Genomic DNA, 23,481 nt, shown 5'->3' on the forward strand with positions numbered 1-23,481 from the left:
TTCTACAGCATTTTACAGCTTACAACACTTTCTGATTGTTAGTCTTGCTTGATTTGCATGAGAAAATAGGCAATACATAGGATATACCATGGGATGGACTAAAGAATGAAACTTCATCTGCATTTGATTATAAAACACACAGTGAGCCCCTGCAGAAGCCACACACACACTCACTCACACACACACACAGTACATGTCCCAGTACATGTCCCAGTACAATGCACAATTTGAAAATATGGTTATTGAAAGATCTTAAATTAGTGTCCTAACATATAACATATCCCTTCACCCTAGATTAAGTCATACCCACAGACACAGCTTTCATTCTTTCCTTTCTTACCAGGAAAAGGAAAAAAGTTCAGATTATCAGAGGTCACTAGCCAACATCCCTTGGCCCCACATGTTGTCATGCCATGACTATGCCCTGAGTCACAGCCATCCCCTTTGTTTCTGTCTCCTGTCCCTAATTTCCTGGGGACCCTGACACTTGCCGTTTCCCCCATGAGTCAGCTCCACCTGCCAGTTCTGCTCTGCTGGCCTCTGGCCGTTCCTACAATTGCTGAAGAAACCCTCCCATCCAGACTTGAATGAATGGGGTGGTGGTGACCACACTTTCTCCGGATTGTGCCAGGAGATGGCTCATATCCTCTTCCTCACCGCCCCCCAACAGAGCCCTCCATGGGCCAATTCCACTCCGGGGTGGGGGCACCTTCCTCCAGCCTGGCCTCACACACATGCACACACATGCTTTCCTGGCCAACCCAGGGGACCAGGGCAGCCGAGACCATTTCTGATGCCACCTGATGGGGTGAGTGATCTGTGCTGCACGCCCCACTCTCCTTTCTGTGATGTGTTCCTGCTCTCACCCATCCGGGAGAAGAGTGGCTTTCTACCTGCAACCACTCCTGCAGGTGCTGTTGGGCAGTGATATGACACACTCAGCAGGCCTAGTTATCCCTCCTCACCACAGCACCACCTGCTCACTCTTAGATTCTTATTCAAAAGGGAGGTCTCATTGGGACTCATGTAGAGGTCATAGCATCTTTGAGGAGAGTAAGGGTACTTGGGAAATGTGAATGATGGAATATAATTAATCGAAACTTCTGGGTTCCTTTGAATTATTGACAAACGTTATGAATATCAATTTTGGTGGTTTATAGGAGAAAGGGTAGAAATGTCTGCACTTTTGAAAGTAGCTGTTCTCAATGTGTATTTGTTTTAAAGCATTTTTTCCCACCACTCTGCTGGATCCTTCCCACCGCAGCCCTCCTTTCACAGGCGAGCTTTACCCATAGGCAGGGCGATCCCTGTAGATCAGAGCCACCACTCCTGCCTTCCTCTGGCCCAGTTCCTGACAGGCTCAGGGCTAGGGCTGCCCCAGGTCCTCCCAGCTTTCTTGAGAAAGGTGCAACTGCTCCCACTGTCTGTGCCCTGATCACCCCACCATCTGAAGTGCTGCTAATTCAGAAAGCAATTGGATCTTCCAGTTTGCTCAAGACAGTGCCAATTTACACCGCTTTTTACTTCCATGGTCTGGATTTGTGGGTCCCAGGCTCAGTGTATCCAGGTGCAGATATACCTGATCCCCTCCCCTACTCACCACTGTGGCTGCCTCCTACCTTTGCTTCTGAGCCTTGATAGCTCCCCATCTGGTCAATGGCTCATGGCCTTGCCTACACTGACCTGTCCAGCCACCAACCCAACCCTGACCTATTAGTATTTTAGAGTATCATCTCTGTAATTCTAAAGATTTGTAAGAGTGTGTGCATGTGTATGTGTGTGTGTACATTCAGAGGAAAGAAAAGCATCACACATTTGTTCAGAACACATTCTTATCTAGCAGTCTGTGCAGGTTTTTACCATATTCTTTTGCGAACAGTATATTAAGAAGGAAATTGAGTCTGGCCTGTGTGGCTCAATAGTTGAGTGTCCAACCATGAACAAGGAGATCAAGGTTCAATTCCCGGTCAAGGCACATGCCTGGATTATAGACTCAATCCCCGTGCAGGGCATGCAGGAAGCAGCTGATGGATGTTTCTCTCTCATCATTAACGTTCTATCTCTCCTTCTCCCTCTCTCTTCATGAAATAAAAATACATTTTTTTAAAAAGAAGAAAATTGATATAATAGAATCAGGGGCATAGAAAGGGAGTGGACTGACAATTCTCGGGGGAACAGGGGAGTGGGGTGTATGGGAAGAGATTGAACAAAAAGCGTACAACTATGGATAAGGACAGTGGGAAGGAGAAGGGCAGAGGGTGGGATAGGAACCTGGAGGAGGGGAGCTATGGGGGGAAAAAAGAGGAACAATTGTAATAATCTGAATAATAAAGATTAAATTAAAAAAAAAAGAAGAAAATTGAAATTTTAGTAAAGATTTTCTTACTTGTGTTGTAAAACATCTCTTTATAGAGTCAAACTGAAAGGTCTTTAAAGCAAATGTATTTTTCATCAGATGAGTGATTGAATTTCTGATTTTTATTTTCTCTATTTCAGCTTAGACAGTGAAACTGCACAGATACTTTTCATTTTGAATTTATCATAAAATTCACTTCCTGTTATTGTTATTCCAACACTGGAGAGAAAAGTTGACTTTCCAGAAGTTTTCATTTAATTTTAATAGAAAACAAACACATACAAATCTACTTAAAACAATAAACAAACAAAAAAGCATTTCAGTTCTGAACACAATTTGCAATTTGATTATAGGAACTAGTTTACCTAATAATTTAGCAATATGAGCATCACCCTAATTATATCCTTTGGCCATTCCAGGAATGATCACAAGGCCTTTGAAATTCAAATGATGAACTTGGACTGACCCCTTACCACAGGACCCAAGTGGCCTGCAGCTGAGCTCATTCTGACAGTTGGGACAGTGTGATTTCCAGTTTCCCATCAAGTTCTGCAGGCTCATGGGCTCATGGGGCACTTACGTCTCATCTGTGAAGGCTATTCCAAAGTATTCCTTTTCCTTCAGATTGAAGTGAGATGCCACGAGGTCAAGCAGCTCCTTGGCCAAAAGCTTGGGCTGGAAGGAAAACAAAATGGAAAAAGGGTAAGTGATGAGAAATTTCCTAAAACAGGCAATTTCCGATTTACATAATTTTTTTTAAATGCAAGGTCTCAAAGCCCCAATACATCGAAACAAATGATTCTTATTAAACCCAAAGCAGTGGACAATGAAGGCACCACTGAGTACACAGCTAAATACAGATGGAGACCTTCTGCCTTGTTCCTAGTTTTTTCTACTACAAACAGCACTCACTCATGGACAGGCTGTCAACCCTGGGGTTCTCTGTCCCCACAAAGAATGAGAGAATGTTTCAAGCTGATCAGGAAGATGCCTTAAAAACACACACACACACACACACACACACACACACACACACACACATATATATATATATATATATATATATATATATAATACAAATTATATGTTTAATGTATATCATTGATATTTTTGTAATATATGTTTTAACACATATCCTACATAATAAAAGAGTAATATGCAAATTAACCATCACTCCACTACACCCACCAGCCACACCTACCAGCCAATCAGAGCAAGTATGCAAATTAACCCCAAACAAGATGGCTGCCACCACAGAGAGTTGGAGGGAGGCTTGGGTTTCCTCAGCAATGGAGGAAGCCAAGCTTTCCACACACGAGGACAGCCCAGGCCTCCACTCAAGGATATAAAGTTTCAATTATAGAAGATAAATCCCAAGAAAAATGGCTTCACAACAGAGCTGGAGAGAGCAGGCTAGGGTTGCCCCCGGTGACAGAGGAAGCCAAGCTTTCCACCTGCCCTGGACAGCCTAGGCTCCACTCCAGGCTACAAAGTTTCAATTATAGAAGACAAATATATCCCAGATATCAGGGCCTCTGCTTGGGTCACTGGGAGGCATGGCTGGCCTGCAAACCACCACAGGCCCCTCTCCCAGGCTTCCCCATGTCCCAAGGGAACCCCCACCCTGATTCAGAACACCCTTCAGGGAAAACCGGCTGGCCCCCACCGATGCACCAGGTCTCTATCTTATCTAATAAAAGAGTAATATGCAGATTGACTATCACTCCAACACACAAGATCAAGATAGCTGTCCCCATGTAGTCAAAGATCCTGCCCCCATGTGGACACAAGATGGCCACCACAAGATGGCCAGCAGGGGAGGGCAATTGGGAGGGACCAGGCCTGCAAGGGAGGGCAGTTGGGGGCAATCAACCCTGCAGGGAAAGGCAGTTAGGGGTGACCAGGCCAGCAGAGGGGGGAAGTTGGGGGCAATCAGGCTGGCAGGGGAGCAGTTAGGCATTAATCAGGCTGGCAGGGCAGTGGTTAGGAGTTGATCAGGCTGACAGGCAGAAGTGGTTAGAGGCAATCAGGAAAGCAGGCAAGTAAGCAATTGGGAGCCAGCAGTCTTGGATTGTGAGAGGGATGTTGGACTGCCCAAAATGGGCAGAAGGACATCGCTTGATGGCTCCCAGATTGGAGATGGTGCAGGCACATTTTTATAATAGCTGAGACATGGAACCAACCTAAGTGTCCATCAATTGATGAATGGATAAAGAAGAAATGAATATAAACTGAATGGAATACTATTCAGCTATATAAAAGAAGGAAATCCTGCCATTTGCAACAAAATGGGTGGACCTGAGGGTAATATGCTAAGTGAGATAAGTCAGACAGAGATAAATGCCATTGTAAAATCACTTATATGTAGAACCTTAAAAAAAAAAAAAAAAAAAAAAAAACTCTCATAGATACAGAGAACAGATTGATGATTGCTGAGGAGGTATAATAGAAGGCTAAAATAGGTGAAGGTGTTAAAAAAAAAAAAGAAGTTACATGACAGTTTGATTTCTTATTTATTTATTTATTTATTTGGCACTGCTCTGGGCTACACTGTGTCCCCAAATAATCCATATGTTGAAGTCAAATCCCAATGTGAGATCTTTGGAGACAGGGCCATCAAAAGATGATTAGGCTTAGAGGAGGGCAGCCCCATGATGGGATTAGAGTCCTTATAAGTAGAGACACCAGAGGGCTTGCTTGCGCTATCTCTTTCCATTGTGACAGGGTGCAGAGAGGAGGCTGCCCTCTGCACATCAGGAAGAGAGCCTTTCCTAGAACCCAACCAGGGTGGATCCTGATCTCCTACTCCCAGCCTCCAGAACTGTGAGAAAATACATTTCTGTTGTTTAAGCAGCCCACTATTTTTTTTACAGCAGCCCCAGCAGACGAAGACAGGTGCACTCCCTTTGGTTCAACATTTGAGCGTGTAACATGGGCAATGCACTAGCCAGCACTGCAGGAGATCTAAAACGAGCAGCACGTAGCTTTCCAGTGAGTACTTAGATTTTCCCAGGGGCACAAAGTAAGGGCCAGGGGGTTCCTTTGAAAAAGCCAAAGCAGATGGTTCCCCTTTACTGCCTCGCTCTGGGCTCACAGGGCACCTGCCTCTAGGCCTCACCAACCTCCAGTTTACCCGAGAAACAGCAGGAAAGGACAGCAGTGGGTTTGAATTGAGGACAGAGCTTTCTCTCCCCAGAAGATGTAAATCCACAGGAGAACCCATCCAACAAATCAAAGCCATCTAACATCCTACACTTCTGTCCACACTAAGATTTGAAAAGCGAAAAAGCAATCTGTGGCCAATAGGGAATGCAAGGCTTTATGTAAGACCCTACTTCATAAACAGGGGCAATCTACCACAAGGAGTGCAGTGCAGCAACATGGCTGTCTCAGAATGTCTCTGATAAATTACAAAGTGGATCCAAGATGAGGGGGCTCCTGAGGCTTCTAGCTGTGTTTGCTATGTGCTGCTGCCGGCACCACCTCCACCCCCAGCAGGTACCTGGCTGCACAGATACAAAGCATTTAATGGACAGGTTGTGACTGAATATAAGGCAGCAGGGCAGATTTTCAAATTGCATAATCTACCTGTCCACATAATTGCCGCCCCTTTCAAAATAGGCTCTGTGTTTCTATGATGCCTGCTATTCCTTAAAACATGTTTTATAATCTTTTGGGTTTGCCTTTGAAACCCATGTCCCATTTATAAAAGCATCTTCACTATTAATATATCTTCTTGCTTTCAGAATGAAATTTTTTTTTTTCCAATTGGCTAATGTCACTTGAAGTCAAGTGTACTGGCTGGGGACAGAGAGAGGGGAGGAGGTGAGCATGCTGAGTCACACTGGCTTTATAAAATGAGGTGTGACTCTAAAGTAATTATTGTGGGTTTTGAGAGTTATGATGAGGTTTCCAGCCCCGACTTAGAAATGATAGAAGATTGCCTTCTCTTTGAGGGGTAAACTTTAAAGCCAACATCTCAATAGAACTGGTCAGAGAAACATAAATTTACCGAGGAAGAGAAAGAATTACGGTCATGCACCACTTACCAATCAGGATACATCCTGAGAAATGTGTCCTTAGGTTATGTCATTGTTGTGCAACTATTGAGTGGGGCAATACACAAACCTGATGGTACAGCCTACTGCACACCCAGGCTGCATGGCATGGCCTAACGCTCCTAGGCTACAAGCCTGTGCAGCATGTTACTGCACAAAAGAACCTGAGATTCAATCAAGCACAAGACAGAAGGATGGCAATCAAGAGACAAGGTAAGCACGAGATGTCAGAGGCTGCTGCCAGCACAACATGGCATACTGTGTTACAGAAAACTGTTTTATGTATAGGCAGAAAAAGTACACTACCATAATGAAGGCATAATAAATGCATAAACCAGTATTACAGTTACTTATTTTCATTATCAAGTATTATGTAGTGTGGATCATACTTTTATCTAACTGGAAGAGCAGTAGTTTTCTTACATCAGCATCACCTCAAACATGTGGATAATGTGTTGAGACCATTGCAAGGATTATGATATCACTAGGAGATAGGAATTGTTCTGCTCCATTAATCTTATGGGTCGTGAATATGGTGCATCACTGACTGAAACTTGATATGGAGCAGAAGTGTACTCTCAGGGCTGGAACAGATTATAACAGGAGTAAATACAAAGGTCATTCCATGGAAAGGGCAGGGTGAATGGAAGGAGTGTGGGGGGAGGGGTTGGAGAAGCAGTTTGGAAAAGGGAGGGGAGCTGTGGTCCTTTTATGTGGTAGCAATGGGGCTACTTTAACTGATCATATGCGTCACTCAAATTACCTATTTAGGTCTCCTTCAAATAGCATCCTTCCAAAGACCTTGCTGAGGTACTACTGTCTTAGACATGGTGCTGACCATCCTACATGCTTGTGGGACCATCCTATATAATAAAACCCTCATATGCAAATCAATTGAACAGCAGAATGACCATCACTGTGATGCACATTGACAACCAGGGGGCAGACGCTCAATGCAGGAGCTGCTCCTTGGTGGTCAGTGTGCTCCCACAAAGGGAGCAGTGCTCAGCCAGAAGGTGGTGAGCACAGGGGCAGTGACAGGAGCCTCTCCTGCTTTGCAGCAATATCAAGGACCCCTCAGGGGATGTCTGACTGTGAGGAGGGGGCCTAAGCCGGCAGGCAGACATCCCCCAAGGGGTCCTGGACTATGAGAGGGCATGGGCTGGGCTGAGGGGAACCCTCCCTCCCCCTGCAGTGCATGAATATCATTCACCAGACCTCTAGTCTGAAATAAGAGGTTGTCATTCCTTTGCTAATGAAGACTCTCACCTAGGAGCTATCAGGGGCTGGATCACAGCAGAGACAGGACTCCCAATGAAATCAAGCTGGTGTCAGAGGTCACCCTTAATCCTCTGCCGCACTGCCTCTGCTTCCTGGGTGAGTGGTCAAGGATCATGATCTGGTCTTAGGGGTTGGGGGTCATGTCTGGACGAGGCTTACAACACTCAGTGAACCCAGTAGACTGGCATCCAGACATCAGTACTGACAGTTTAGAGATTAGTACTGATTTATATGTAACCAGTACTTCGTTTGTTTGTTTTTAAAAATACATATTTTATTGATTTTATACAAAGAGGAAGGGAGAGAGATAGTTTGAAACATCGATGAGATAGAGTCATCGATCAGCCGCCTCTTGCACACCCCCTTCTGGGGATATGCCCGCAACCAAGGTACATGCCCTTGACCGGAATCGAACCCGGGTCCCTTCAGTCCCCAAGCCAACGCTCTATCCATTGAGCCAAACTGGTTTCGGCTGTAACCAGTACTTTGAACTTGGTTAACACGAGTCTTCCCTGAGCCTACAGAGCTAAAAGCCTGACTCAGCATCCTGAGGAAGTCACCAGAGTAATGCAGCCACCTAGGAGCCTCTTGGAGATGGGCCTTTGGCCTTTCCGTGGTGATGTAACCCTCTGATTTAGCCTGTTGACACAAAACTCTTTGTATTGGGATTTCTGCCGTGAAAAATGAATTTTTATGGCGACTCATAAGCTGAAGGCAACTGAAAGGCTCTGAGCAGTAGCATTATCGCCAGAATAAACACAATCTTGCTCTTTTCAATGATGCACCCGTCTGGATGCCTATCATTGCTTAAAACATGCTTTAAGATATTCTCATTTAAGGGGTTGTTACAGATCCTAGAAGATGTGGATGTTACAACTCCCAAATTTTAAGCCCTTTGAAAGCCATACCCTATACCATTATTGCATCATGTTGTACATCTGAAACTAACATAATGATACATATCAATCACACCTCAAAAATAATAATTTAAGAAGCTGCCCTCTATCTTTCCCAGTCAGTGCTCCATCAGTGACAGCACTCCCACCAAACGGATGTACGTGTAATGTGAGAAACAAACCTTGTGAAGCTGCTGAGATGTTTGGGGTTGTCTTCATCAACAGCACATCCTAACTCATCCTGACTGATCAGACACCAGGCCTTTACCTCTCTGAGCAGCTGATTCAGAAGCATTTAAGGCATCAGCCCTGTGATTTCCTGATCCTGCAAACTAAGACAATATCCTACCTTGAAGCAATGATGATTAATGTACTACATTGTTCCAAACTTTTCTTAAAGTAATTTAAGAAATTGCTGGGTAAGCAGAAAGCTTTATGCTCTTATGTACTTTGAAGGGATGTTTACAGAATCCTGCTGATTATAATTCGACAATTACTTGCACTATAAACATCTGTGGAGTTTGCAGGGATCTGGCTGGGAGTGAGGCCAGGAAGGCAGTAAGTAAGTAGCCCAGTCAAGTTCTACAGGACAAACTGGGCAGAGCCTCAAAATGGGCCTGAGCAAGACAACCCTTGGCATTTGGGGTTAGAAGCAGCCGGTGCTGGGTCTTTGGTGATGGCCTAGCCCTATGTGGTCACTATACCGTGGGACAAAAGTAGGTTTACCGTTGTGAGTATGTGAGGTTATTTCTGTGTTATTCTTTATTAATTACTGCATTGTTTCCAAGAACAACTGTAACCTACTTTTGCCCCACCCTGTACATTTAAGACTGACTTTCTCTCAGCCTGTAATTAACTTTATTCCCTCAATAGCGTCTGGGAGGAGGGTGGAATAACTCCTCGTCATCATTGGTCCGACTCTGCCACCCAGATCCGAGTCCCCGAGGGCTCTGGACTTTTCCAGTGAGAAACCATGCACAGATCAGCACACACGGGGCTCTGGGAGACAGGCCTGCCTACTTCGCCACCTCCTTCTGAGACAGGATCAGGCAGTTAATGACAAAAGAACACTTCACAGAGCGCAGGACCCTGAAGTGCTGGAGGCACACGCCTTGATGACAAGCCTTAAGGTGATCTCTGTGAGCTGAAATCTGGGGACAGAAATCTGATAAGGTAGCACCCTGGCACCCCTCAGTCCTCCACAGAGTATTTTTACCACCCCGCACCCATTATGCCGCCCCTTTGAACTTCACATGGTCACCTCCCAGACAGAGACTCTCAGATAAACTTGATCACCTCTCTGAGCCTCAGTGATCTCCCTGTGATCTCCCTGTGAAATGGACTTGGATGATGAAATGGATTCCTGCCAGAAAACATTCTTCTTTATGTTGTTATTAAATGTAGCTTCTTCCTTCCCTAAAAACTGCCCAGCCTTCTCTAGAGTCTGTTTACCCATTTGAAAAAACCTTTAGGACCATTCCGGATCCCACCTTGATCTGTTAGATCAGTGAATTAACATATTCCACCTTTCTACATCATCTCAGGCAGACCACTTAACTTCTTGGTGCCTGTGTTCTCAGTTGCAAAAAAAGATGATCATTATAGCATCCCAGGCTGTTCTGAGGATTAAATGAGTCAATATCCAGGTACATAAGGTGCAGAGGACAGTGCCTGGCACAGAGAGGTGCTCTATGAGTTCATTATGAATTATGATAATAAGCTTGTAAACGGTATCATATGTCAGCCTGAGATTTAAGACTACTCTGAATACGGGCCCAGTTTGCCTAGCCAACCTCCCCTCTGCCCGGTTACCTACCAAATCACTCATTGTGTGCAATCTATTAACATTGGACTAAAGAAAACAAAAATCAATCTCATTTTTATTTCCATACCCTTGCTCGCTGCACCCTCTTCCCTCCCCCTTCCCACTTAAATTGTATCCTGCTCTAGGCCACTTCTTCCAGGAAGCCTTCCTTGACCCTCCCACCTCCAAATGGTGTCTTTCTCCTCTGAATTCCTCTAACGTTTACCACACGTAAGTACCTTATTCACCCTTGGTGTACATGCTGTTGTGCTGAGATAAATATAATTGAAAAAAAATTTAATTGTGGTAAAATAAACATAGTCGAAAATTGACAATCCTAACCATTTTTAAGTGTACTGTGCAGTACTGTTAAGTCTATTTGCATTGTTGTGCAACTCACCTCTAGAACTTTTTATCTTGTAAGACACACCTCTGTCCCATTAAACAACAACTTCCGATTCCTCCTCCCACCAGCCCCTGGTAACCATTTTACTTTCTCTATGAATTTGATTACTTTACATGTGTCAGATAAGTGGAATCATAAAATATTTATCCTTCTGTGAATAGCTTATTTCACTTAGTATATGTCCTCAAGGTTCATTTACGTTGTAGCAAGTGTATGTACTTCCTTCCTTTTGAAGGGTGACTAATATTCTGTTGTATGACAAGCACACATATTGTTTATCCAGTCATCTGTCACTGGACACTAGGTTGCTTCCCTGTTTTGGCTACTGTCGCTAATGCTGCTGTCAACACAGTGGGTGAATTTGTGTGACAGGACTTGTTACACCTGGTAGTTGGCCAATGGCGGCCTCCAAAATGACACGCCCACATTCTAATCCCTGGAACCTGTGAATATTACCTAACTTTACAAAGGCTGGGGTTAAGATTCTTGAGAAGAGGACCTTATCCTGATTATCCAGGTGGGCCCTGAAAGCAACTGGGTGGGGAGAGACAGCGGCTGTTTTGACACAAAGACACACAAGCGAAGGCCATGTGAGGACAGAGGCAGAGCTGGGACTGATGAAGCCACGGTCAAGCAAGGCTGGCAGCCAGCAGCAGCTGGAAGAGGTGAGGACTGGATTTTGCCCTCCAGCCTCCAGAGAAAGCATGGCTCTGCTGACAACCTGATTTAGAAATCTGCCTTCTGGAGCTGTGAAAGATCACTTTTCTGTTATGCTAAGCCACCAAGTTGATGAAGATTTGTTACAGCAGCCACAGAAAACTCATACACACCCTCAGATTGAAATCCCAAAGGTCTCTTAGCCCCATAGTGCGTGGCACAGACTTCTTAATCACGGGGAATTCAATATTTGTTGGTTTTTGAGATGTGAGTAAACTTGGATCTCCGTTGAAAGCCCGTTATTAGTGCTTGAATTCTGTCTTTAGGACACAGTGATGTGGACAAGGAAGTCACATGCAGGTGGACTGCCTTTGTCTCAGAGCTGACCTGGGTCAGTCTATGGCACAGTGGCTTTTGCCTGGGTGAATTCTCCCCTCAAGCCCCTTCCTGTCACCCACAATTCCCTTGGGCATCTCACAAATTCTTTTTTTTTTTTAATATATTTTATTGATTTTGCACAGAGAGGAAGGGAGAGAGATAGAGAGTTAGAAACATAAATGAGAGATGAGTCATCGATCAGCTGCCTCCTGCATGCCACCCACTGGGGATGTGCCCGCAATTAAGGTAACATGCCCTTGACCAGAATTGAACCTGGGACCCTTCAATCCGCAGGCTGACCCTCTATCCACTGAGCCAAACCGGTTTTGACTCACAGATTCTAAATCACAGGAACTGTCACTACTGAACTGACCATATTAAAACATTTACAACATTGGATATTTCTCGCCTCAGCTTTCAGAAACCTCCGAAGACTGACCCTGTCACCTCTCCCTCCTTCCCGAGGCTGTTTTGGACACTCCGCTTTGCACACAGTGACCTCTGGGCTGCCAGGTGACAGCTCCAGGGCTGGGCCACATCCGCCTACCCTGAAGGCACTGCTGGGCCCTGGGGACCCACAGAGGGCCATTCCCGGCCCTGTGAATGTCTCTGCAACCATGGAGCAGGCAGGAACTGTTGGTTGGTTTGGTGCTGAGCATGGCCAGCCTGCCCTTCTTCCCTGAAAACCTGAAGGGAGGGGAAGGGTAGCTCTGAATAAAGGATGCAGGAGCAGAGAAGCCCTGCCCCTTATTGTCTTTCCTGGAGCAGCTGGAGCCTGGCCCCTGCCCTCCCCCTGGGGGCAGGGTAAAAAGCAGGCAATGCTCATTGGCTGCTCAGTATCCCTGGGGAGGGGGCACCAGTGATGGACAGAAAGCATGAGGTCATTCTGCACACAAGGATCTGGCTATTCTCCCCCTTTCTACCCCTCCTCTCTATCCTCCCTCCTCCTCCCCCCGCCTGATGCTCAGGCTGATTAGCTGAGAGGCTGCTCCCTTCCTGCCCTCCCTGGGCAGCTCCTTGCCTCTGGGAGGTGACTTCCTTTAGGCAGACTGATGTGGGGGACAATGGGACCGTGCTCTTCTGGGTAGGCTGGGGAGGCAGGGCAGGCCCTAAGGCTACATGGGTCCTGCCATCAGAAGCATCTATCTCAGAGGTCCCCATCAACCTGAACCCCAGCACATGAGACAAATGCTTTATCTCAATCCAGCTTAGGAGTGACCAGCAACAGACTATCTCAGCAAGGCTCGTCTAAGCATGGTCAATACATGTCTGTTTAATGGGTGCAGTCTGGGTTCCAGTGCTGCCCTAGGTGCTGTCCAGGAACTGATGGGGTCAATTCTCACCCAAGAAGTAAATGCCAGGACTACCCCATTTGACAGAGAAGCAGCAGAAGCACAGAGAGGAGTAACTTGCCCAAGGCAGACTTAACCCTACAGTAGGGTCGGTGGAGGTCACCCAGGAATGCTGGATTACAGGAAGAGCCAAACAGACCAGCTACCAACCCACTTCACTTCCAGGGGAGCAGACTAAGTCTCAGGAGTCTGAGTCTGTCCAGGGACCCGGGAGGTCAGCTCAGCGGCCAGCACAGTGGGACCAGGACCCAAGTGCCTGCCCAGCCTTCCTGCTATTCCACTAAAGTGGGGACTGAGCAGGTCACACCAGGAAAGGCTGCCAAGCTCTGAAGCAGGAAGAAAAGACAAAACAAAGTGCATCAGTGACAAGGGGGTCCTTACAGGCAAAAAAACAGTCAGTGGCACACCCTCAACAAAGGTCCAGATTTCCTGGCCCCTCTGGCTACTGCCGCCCCCCAACTCCCGCCAGCACAGTCATCCTGTAGAGGCCACCCCTCTCTCCCCTGCTGGTTCTGGGTTTCAAGCTTCCCTTATACCATCTCATTTAATAGTCAAAGCAGCCCTGCGATGTTTACGGACAGGGACCCTGGGGCTTAGAAATGTTAGTGCTCAAGGTCACAATCCCCCAAGGACACTGAGGGGCTTGAGTCTGAGGCTGCCTCCAAAGCTTTGGTTTTGTGCACTGGGGTGCAGATCCAGGAAGGAACACACAGCCCAAGCAGGAGGGGTTCCAAGCTGCTTTTTCTACATGTAATAAAATATTGCTAGACAGTGAGTTCCCAGTGAGCAGGGAGGTTTTAGCCATACTGCAGCCCACACCCCAGCACAGTGCCTGCCACACCGAATAGAGGCTGTGTGCTAATACAGTGGGATAGACCAAAGGCCATTGTTTGATCCCTGCACCCGCCCAGCAGGGAAGCCGGCACAGGAGGGGCTGGCACATGCAAGCTCTCCAGGCTGGTTTGAAGCACAGAACTGCCAGGCAGAGGCAGTGGTGCGGCAGGGAGCTGGATAGGACCAGATGCCATATGCTCAGAGCGAGCAGCCAGGTCTCAATCCCATCATGTGCCTCCTGGCACCCAGGAAGGAGATGGTGATGCAAACTTAGGCAACTTTACGTGTAAACCCAGGAAAGGGGGGTCGGGGTCCCTATCCTTAACTCTGTCTCAGTGCGCCACTTCCTCTTGACCATCTCCTGATGCCACCTACAGTCAGCTCCTTTTCTCACGTTCCTCCAGCTGCTCCCCATTCCCCCTCCTTTCATTTAGCTAGGCCACTTAGCCCAGGAAGGGGCTCCTAGGAAACAACCGTTTTGGTTTCCCAGTGGTGTCCCCTCATTCCACCCCTTTATACTATTCTTTACGCTAGTGTATTCCCTGGTTCTTGTCCTCTTATGTACACATTGTTTCTTCCTCCTTTTGCTAAGATGCATGCCGTCTTGGGTTCAGAAAAGTTAGGGCTGCTATCAGTCTGGGAAGCCAGTCTTCTCCATGCACGTGAATGATGCACGATGCGCAGGCACTGACAGGCGTACATAATTATTGCTCCTCCAGAAATGCAAAGTGCCTCTGCCAGCCTGCTGGGAAGCCGGCTGCATTCAGGACCCGCCCCGAGGGGTCTGGGCGGTGGGCAGGTGTTCATTAGGGAGCGCCTGCTGATTAGCATAGAAATCCCCACTCAGCCTGCTCAGGGCAATGTCATAAGGACAGCGCATCCAGGGAGCGCGCCCCCACCCCTTGCAGCGTCTCTGCATTAATGAAACGATAGCTGTTTCAGTGAAGCGAAAACACAAAAAAGACTCACAGGACTCAATAATGAGTCTCTCCCACATAGAGCGGTCGGGTCTGCAGCCCGAATTCAGAGATGTTTCTCGTTTCTCGTAGCATGGGGATGCAAAGGTTCCCTGGATTCAAGCTGCATCTTTCAGTCATATCCATCACGTCCTTTCTTTCTTCCTTTAAAAAGAACCCTGCTGGGCATACTCTGCCATGAGCCTACCTTGTCCTACAGTGAGTAATAACTGACTCTTCCGGATGTAAACTGTCCGCATATTTACGAGTTTTCCAGAATCGAACTGGCGGACTGGCTACCTTTCCAGGGGCAATTTGAACTCGAGGTCTTCATGGCATTGCATGCGGAAGCACTCGGTCACTGGACGCTCAGGAGAGAGTGGAGCAGGGTTGGTCCAGGAGCACAGGAATCCGGGCTCTGCATCAGGCTCTGTGCAGTTCACAGGGAGGCCCTGAAGCCTCAGGCCAGTGTCAGTCCTTCCAACCGGCAGTTTTGTAGCATCAGGCGCTGGGTGCTCTCAGGAGCTTCATCCGTGAAGGTGTGTGAGGGACAGGACAGAAGGAAGAGGGCGGTGGGGCCATTTTAAGGGACAGGTAAGTTGGTTGCTGCTGTTTCCAATGTACATAAGGGTGTGGCTCACATGACACCTGCCATCCTTTGCCTAGAGCAGTGGTCAGCAACTCATTAGTCAACAGAGCCAAATATCAACAATACAACGATTGAAATTTCTTTTGAGAGACAAATTTTTTAAACTTAAGCTTCTTCTAATGCCACTTCTTCAAAATAGAGTCACCCAGGCCATGGTATTTTGTGGAAGAGCCACACTCAAGGGGCCAAAGAGCCGCACGTGGCTCGCGAGCAGCAGTTTGCTGACTATGGGTCTAGAGTGTGCCTTGCTGGTATTCAAATAACGTGGCTGGCCTTCTAGTGTGATGGTAGCAAGAGTGGGGAGTTGCAAGGGGGTAAAATACAAATATACACACACATACATATACACACCCAATAAGTGTGTGTGTGTGTGTGTGCTAGTATTGCTATGATTGATTTTAAAATGTAACTGCCCTTTTCATGCAATCTAGGCAGTGGGTTTGTGGTCAAACCACAGGGCTTGAAAACCCAATTCTATTCAATGTGTAAAGTGGTCAGCATTTCTTTTCACTTTGAAACAGCGGAAAGATAACATCTGCCTCACAGGGCTGTTGCACGGATTCCAAAAATGATCATTTATAAAGCACCTGGCACAAAGGAAGGTGCCCAGTAGAGGCAGGCTCCCCTTCTCCTTCAATCCATACCTGAATCCCCATAGAAATTATTATCCCCTCATCACATGACAAGGACCTGATCGAACCTAATTCCTCTTTTGAGTGACCTCTCCTATCCTTTACTCAGGAAGCATGAGTAAACCGTCCCAGCACACAGTAAGGAGAACAGAAAGCAGACAGCTTCCCTCGGAACTGGACTTACTGAGGCAGACTCACCCCGAGTGGCACACCTTCCCCACTCCCAGGGTCCGCTCACGCACTGGAGTAATTTACCTTCTTGCCACCTGTCCCTGCCTCCTGCTTCTTTGAGGTTAAAATGGAATTTACTGGCTAAAGAAGGAAGAGAAAGAAGTCTCCTGCTTTGGTGAGACATGGCACCGGCTTTCCCATGTTTGTCAGCATTTTCACTTGGAAGTTCCCCAAATCTCCTCCCTGTGGGACCCTTCCCCATGGTTCCTGCAAACTGCTGGCAGGGACTTGCTGGAGAGATGCACCATGCTCCTCTGGGTGATGTCATCCTCAATATCATTAAAAAGGCACCTGGAAAAGGAGGGGGGGGGGGCGGGGGGAGGGGTAGTTTCCTAGGTACTGGTTTCCCAGGAGGGGAAGGAGAGAGGATTAACTTATGGCTGCAAAATATTTATTCCTGGAGAGCAGTTTCATTAAAGTGAGACAAGCAGCAATGCCAAAGGCAGGGCAGCCGTTCCCTCGTGCCGCGCTAATGAAGTGGATGGGAGCAGATGCTGTGCCGCGGGGGTCCAAAGAGAAATGGTGAGCTTATAATACCCGCATTTTCAGATCAAAAATACTATTTTACTACTTACCTGCAGCCTCCAGCCCCCACTTCCAGGAGATTTGGAGGGGTTCTACACCATTTTAAATGGTAATTTTAAATGGTATGAAATAGGAATTGAGAGCATAAATGAGATAGAGCCCACTGAAAACAATCGGGTGCACAGGCAGACGGAGGAACAGGCTGGGCTCACACACACACACACAGGCACACACACACACACACACACAAAAGCCTTTTCCTGGAAGTGCATGTGCACCCAAGAAGGAATCTGTGGTGTGCTTCCACAGGTAAGTAAGGGACAGCAGACGGCCCATCACCCTATCCCCGGAAACAAGGGAAATGCAGCTCAGGCACTGTCTGAGGTCAGCCCCAGTGGCACCTGAGACACAGCTCTGTGCACCTCTCCTCACAGGGCAGATGTTAAAACGATCTCGTGAACTCTGACGGGATATTGTGGAAGAGACCTTATGTTATATATTTATGTAAGTGAATCTGGCCAGGAATTTTGGAGGCAATATTTTATTAGCTTTTTAACACATGCTAAAGGCAGCCATTAGGCAGCTTGGCACTGATATTTTGCCTTAGTTCCAAAGCCAAGTCACATAAGGAATATGAGGTCAGCCCTGATTCAGCCAAAGCAGAATAGCCCTCTGCAGCCTGATTAAGGCGAGAAGAAGAAATCACATACAGAAAATCAAGAAAGCGAAAGCAGGTGGATAGGGCAAATACTCCTGGACCTGAGAGGAATGGTCAGAGGTGTGACATAGTCAGCCAGGAGGCAGGGAGGGGCCTGCACACCATCTCCTCCTGGGTGGGTCTGCAAGTCCCCCTTAGGAGATGGGTAGGGGGCAGCCCACTCTCTCCATGGTGGTGAGACAGCAGGAGGGAGAAGGGGGTGAGTCCCTATGCTCCTCTTTCTGGGGAGCCCTGCTCTTTCCTGGGGCTCCACCACTGCATATCTGCTCCCATCACTGCCACGTCCCTCTCTCTACTGCCCAAACTACCTCTTATTCAAAAGTCTATGAGGTAAGCATCTGCAGGGAGAGCTGCCTGATCTCACACCCTTCTCTCTGCTCCTACCCTGGTCAACCTAGCAGCTGGATGGCTGACTCCCTGCTCAGAGAGACCTTCAGCCTTTCCTGATACACTCAGCCCACAGTAGTTTCATCTTAGTCACAGTCCATTTCTTTCCAAGAATGACCCATCGTGGGAGAAGAAATGGTGTCCTTTGGTGTCCTGTGTATCTTTGTTTCCACAAAGCCTGGCCCCTATGTTCACTGTTAAAAGACTGCATGATGGGTGGGTAGTTGAATGAATGAATGAATGAATGAAGAGTAAAGATATGATTTGAGCAAGGGAAACCTTCATACTGATTAAAAAAAAAAAAAAAAAACCAACAACAACAAAACAAAACAAAACAAAACAAAACTGTGTCCCCTGAGTTCCATTCACAGGTCAAGGCCCTTCTCGATCTTCACACAGGCCTTCGGGGAGCTCACCTCTTCTCCTGATTCTAATTCCACCAAATTACAGTGCCTCCCAAAGCCGGCAGAGGCTTCTTCCTCCGTAAGCACCAGACAGGCATCTTCAACTACTGGGATCCCCGCCTGTTCATTAGGACTCTCCTGGAAAAGGGCTACCTTGGGGCCAACCCCTTCTCTCCATGGATTCCCTGTTGAACCCCAACCACTCTTAAGTGGAGCTGAAGAAGTGGGGAGGAGAGGTCTGTCAGTTGGAATAAAGAAACGGCAGGGTGAAGGTCCACATCCCAGTCTGTGCTCTTGTCCCCTGCCTATCTCTTTGTGTCAGAACAGTTTTATCAAAATACATCAGGGGCCTGGCAGGGCCATCTGCAACATTTAGCTGAAAGGCTTTCAGGGAGAAGATCCACCCCTGACCCCTCCTGCCCCCAGTGTTAGCGCCCAGCGATGGTCCATGGGGGATCAGTCCGTGAACTTCTCCATCCTGCCCTCACTTATTCTCTTTAAGGCCTTACATTTCCCTTTCCAGAGTAGCAGCAATACTCTTTACATTCATAATAGTGTGTCAATCTGCAGAGAGAAAAATCACCATAGGCTGTGACCCCATGGCAGCAAGTGTCACTGGTTGCTAGGCAGACTGACCTCTGGGGAGGAAGCTGTCACTCCTGCCCCCACCCCCCCCCTTTCCTTCACTTCCACAAGGAAGGGTCAGCCTACAGCCCAGGTCACATGCATAAAAGAGATTCTGTTGTCTGTGCTGCTGCCTTTCAAAACCTCTCTGAAAGGCTCCTGTCAAAGAAGTCAGGGATTCGAGACAGAACCAACATCAGAATGACACCGTGAAGAAATAATGAAAATATGACATCTCTTCCTCTCAGAGCTTCTCCAAACTCATTGTGCAGGAGAAAGAACCCTTGGCCAAGATTAGAGATGCAGGTGCTGTCCTGATGTGCTGTCCACAGCGCTCTGGTTCTGTGGCATACTCAGTCAATTTCTAACTGCTTCATGTCACCTAGTCCCACCCCTGCAGAACCAGCAGGAGGCTGCACTGAACCCCAGCACTGCCGGCTAACACTTTATAAGAGGCTGAAAGGGAAGCTTGATCCTGTAAGTTCATGTTCAGGGTCATACAGAGGGAGAGGAAGAGGGAGAGAAATAGGGAGGGGGAGGGGGAGGAGGAGAAAGGGTGGAGGGGAAAGAGGAGGGAGGGGGAGAACGCATATACACATGTCCACTTAGTACTGTAACTTCTAATTTTTAAAATTATTCCTGACCTACATCTTTGCACAGGACACTTCTCAGCTGGACAAGGAGGCACAGAGAAAGGTGGGAACCTCACTTCCACAGTCCCTACTGGGATTTTAGGCCAAATGTGATCTCCCAGTAGAGCTCCCCCAGATAACGCTGATCTCAGGACTGGGACCTGGAGACCTGGGCACCAAATCATGACTTTAGGATCCTCAGATCACTGTTAGAACCCAGGAGTGTTTTGGAGTCAGAGACCTAAATTGGAATCATGGCTCATGGCCAAGCAGTTTAATTCCTGAGCTCAGTTTCTTTTCCAAATGCATATAATGCTACCAACCTTATGCATGTTGTGAAGATGAAATAAGACTACATATAAAATGGAATCCAGTTCTCAATACGTGTCTATTACTGAATGCTTGTTAATTCCACCTACACTGTCTCTACAGACTTAGGTCTACACGCAACCCACATCCTCATTCCAAGTTGCCTTCTTCGGGTAGCAGTTACCCCAATTGTCATCACTGGGGAACGGCCTGGCGTTCACTGGGGAGAGGCTGAGTTTCTGTGCCATGGTGGTGCTCATGCACTGATGGACTCCTGCCTGTATCAGAATTCATCAAACCCAGAAGCTCAGGACCTTTACAGCTGAGCCAGAAAAACGTCTCCCCCTGGCACATCATCTTCAAGACTTTCACTTTCTTAGTCAGAGTGGAGGGAAAAACAAACAGATGGAAAACAAAACCCAAACCCTGCCCTGACTTGTACTCTAACGCATGCGAGATGGGTTTGGGTGATAAAATGTGACCAGGAGAATCGGTTCTCCCCATTTGGGTCCCTGATGCTCTGACTCTTATAGCATCTTTTCACAGGCGCATCCTAAATCCTGGCTGGGTTGTTCAGTTGGTTAGAGTGTCATCCCGATATGCCAGGTTGTTGGTTCGATCCCCTCCAGGACACATACAAGAATCTACCAGTGAATGCAGAAACAACAAATTTCTCTCTCTCTCTCTCTCTCTCTCTCTCTCTCTCTCTCTCTCTCTCTCTCTCTCTCTCTCTCAGACATACAGGTCTTTTCAACACCATTCATTCAGAATTCCACCATTTGTTCCAGTCCTGTTGCTGATCTTTCACCCAATGCTTCATGAATACAACATGTTAAAAAATGTAAGGAATAATGATTCTCAATAAATATGAAAGTCCAGTTGTACAGAAAACACAATAACTCCTCAAGAAACTGACCTTAATATTACCTTCTTTGTTTGAAGCCCACCAACACTTAAAGAACAATTGTCACATTTGATGCTGCTTAAAGTGAACCTGAAACCTGGCTTTTTAAAAAATCTTAGTGAACACAGACACTAATCTCCTTTCCTCCCGGCCTGAACTGGGGTAAGGGTAGTGGCATGCCCTGCTCTTCACGCTCACCAGGCGATATTTGTTTATCGATTTTAATTGGCACAGGACTGCACAAGAGGTCTGACTGTCAATCCATCTCTGCCCCTTGCTTTCTGAGTCAGTCGCAGCCCTGGCACTGACCAGCATGCCTCAGGAAGAGTCACTCTTAGAATGTGCACGGAGTGAGGACCTACCATGACCAGTACAGGAAGGGCCCAGGCGCGAAAGTCATTCAAACGGGTGAGACACGGGGTTGGGGTTAAGCTTATTTACGAAGTCACAGAATGCACATGAAGCTGTACAGACAGTCTGCCCACAGTGCACTAACCACGAAGAAAGGGGTCCATGCTGGCCAGGGCGGGGCTGGCCAGATGCACTTGGACCTCAGGTAACTGCCTCTGTGTGCGAGCCAGAGGCATAAATAAGACAGTATGCTTAAAAACTTCTATAACTCAGCACTTTAAAGGTAACAGAACCCTGGCAATCTTTATTTCTTTTTGGTTCTTGAGTATACCAGGATGATAACAGGGAACTTCCTCACGAGCTGAAAGCCTGACTGAAGCATTTAGCAAACCAAGAGAAAGAGAGGAAAGGTGGAGGGTCCATGGAACACCCTGGCAAGCACAGCAGGCCAATTCCTGCGCTGACATTTGCTCTGGTGTCCACCAATGCCCACTTTGCCCCACACCGCCTGTGCCCTCCTTCAGCGTTTATTTTAGGTTCTTTCCTGTCCAAATGCCCCGCTCCTGGGACTCTTTCTGCCCAGCTTCCTGTCTTGGTGCCGATGCAGAAGTGAAACCCTCCACCCATGCTGACTGTGCGCATAGGAGACACACTTCACTTCTCACCTCACACTCCGCAAGCTTTTCAAGGCCAGACAGTGTCCTGGCTATGTTCATGACCCTGACCCCCACAGCAGAGTCTGCGGGTAGAACCATGGAGAAGTAAAAAAATGCTCGCCTGCCTGAGCTTGCAGTGGCCACACCTACTTTGGCCAATGACCTGTTTCCAGGTGTGACTGACAGACAAGAGCCCCTAAAAACTCCTAATGTGGTTTCCAGAGAGCCCCCAGGCACCCTGCAACAAATTGCTAGTCAGGCCATCCAGGGGCAGCATTGTGGGGGTCTTATGACCAGCAATTTCATCAAAAAGGAATACCAGCCCTACCTGGTTTGCTCAGTGGTTAGAGCATCGGCCATCAGACTGAAGGGTCACAGTTGATTCCCAATCAAGGGCATATATTATATACCTCAGTTGCAGAATCGATCCATAGTCAATCAATGTGTCTCTCTCACATCAATGTTTCTCTCTCTCTCTCTCTCTCTCTCTCTCTCTCTCTCTCTCTATCTCTCTCTCTCTCTCTTCCTCCCTTCCTCTCTCCCTCCCTCCTTCCCTCCCCCTCTCTCTTTCCCCCTCTCTCCTTAACTTTCTCCTCTCCATGTTCTCTAAAAATCAGTGGAAAAATATCCTTAGGTAGGTGAGGATTAAAAAAAAAAAAAAAAAAGGAATACTACTGATAAGTGTCTGGGTGTCTCGGGTGGGCTCAGTGGAAATACACATTTTTGGCTATGGTCTAGCTGAAGTAGCTAGACTTTTTAATGGTTTCACTGCTATAAACACACAACAAAACAATCCCATTGTACACTTTAAATATGTGCAGTTTGACATATTCCAATTATGCCCCAATGAGCTGTTAAAGATACTTAGAAATTTAAAAGAAAAAACAAACATAAAGATGACACATAATGATAATAAACATAGCTACGAATAACTGGAAAGGCACAGAGAGAAGGTCAAATAATATAGGAATGCCATTTGTGCAGTTTGCCAGGAAGCTAAAGTTTAACACTCCCCAGGTCTATTCCCCACAGACTGTTGGGAGAATAGACACAAGGGACCCAGTCACTTCTGGATGACATAGGGAGAGTACTTGTCTGTCAGTCACACCTGGGAATAGGTCATTGGCCAAAGTAGGTGTGACCCCTGCTAGCTCAGGAAGATTTGAGATTTTTAATCTTCTAAACAGAAGAGTCCGTTCCCTTGTGCTCCTGGGGCTCTTGTGGCAGGGACACACTCTCTTGGTTCCCCTACATTTGCCCACATGGCTCACACCATGTGAACACAACACAATGGACGAATGCACTGCAACCAGCCTAATGCTAAACTGGACCCAGCTCCACCACAGAACGAAAACTCCAGACTCTGCCTTTGCTCTTAGCACTACTGCATCCCCAGCTGCACATCTCCCAGGACTGGGTTAAGGGAAGTGGGATTTTAGAAAGACAGAGATGTAATTCCACACAAGTAAAGTTCACTCATC

At 47.1% G+C, this 23,481-nt stretch overlaps 1 protein-coding gene across 4 annotated transcripts in view; it reads right to left on the bottom strand.

Moving 5' to 3' along the window:
- Nucleotides 1–23,481, bottom strand: part of FRMD4A (FERM domain containing 4A) — a 328,386-nt gene that overhangs the window by 158,708 nt on the left and 146,197 nt on the right. For all 4 annotated transcript variants that reach the window (XM_084868155.1, XM_084868156.1, XM_084868158.1 and 1 more), the window contains exon 3: nucleotides 2,937–3,031. In XM_084868155.1, the coding sequence (XP_084724281.1) occupies nucleotides 2,937–3,031 (95 nt within the window). The remainder of the gene's footprint in view (nucleotides 1–2,936; nucleotides 3,032–23,481) is intronic.

This window comes from Pipistrellus hanaki, assembly GCF_964339955.1.
Source record: "Pipistrellus hanaki genome assembly, chromosome: 1".
Taxonomy (NCBI): Eukaryota; Metazoa; Chordata; class Mammalia; order Chiroptera; family Vespertilionidae; genus Pipistrellus; species Pipistrellus hanaki.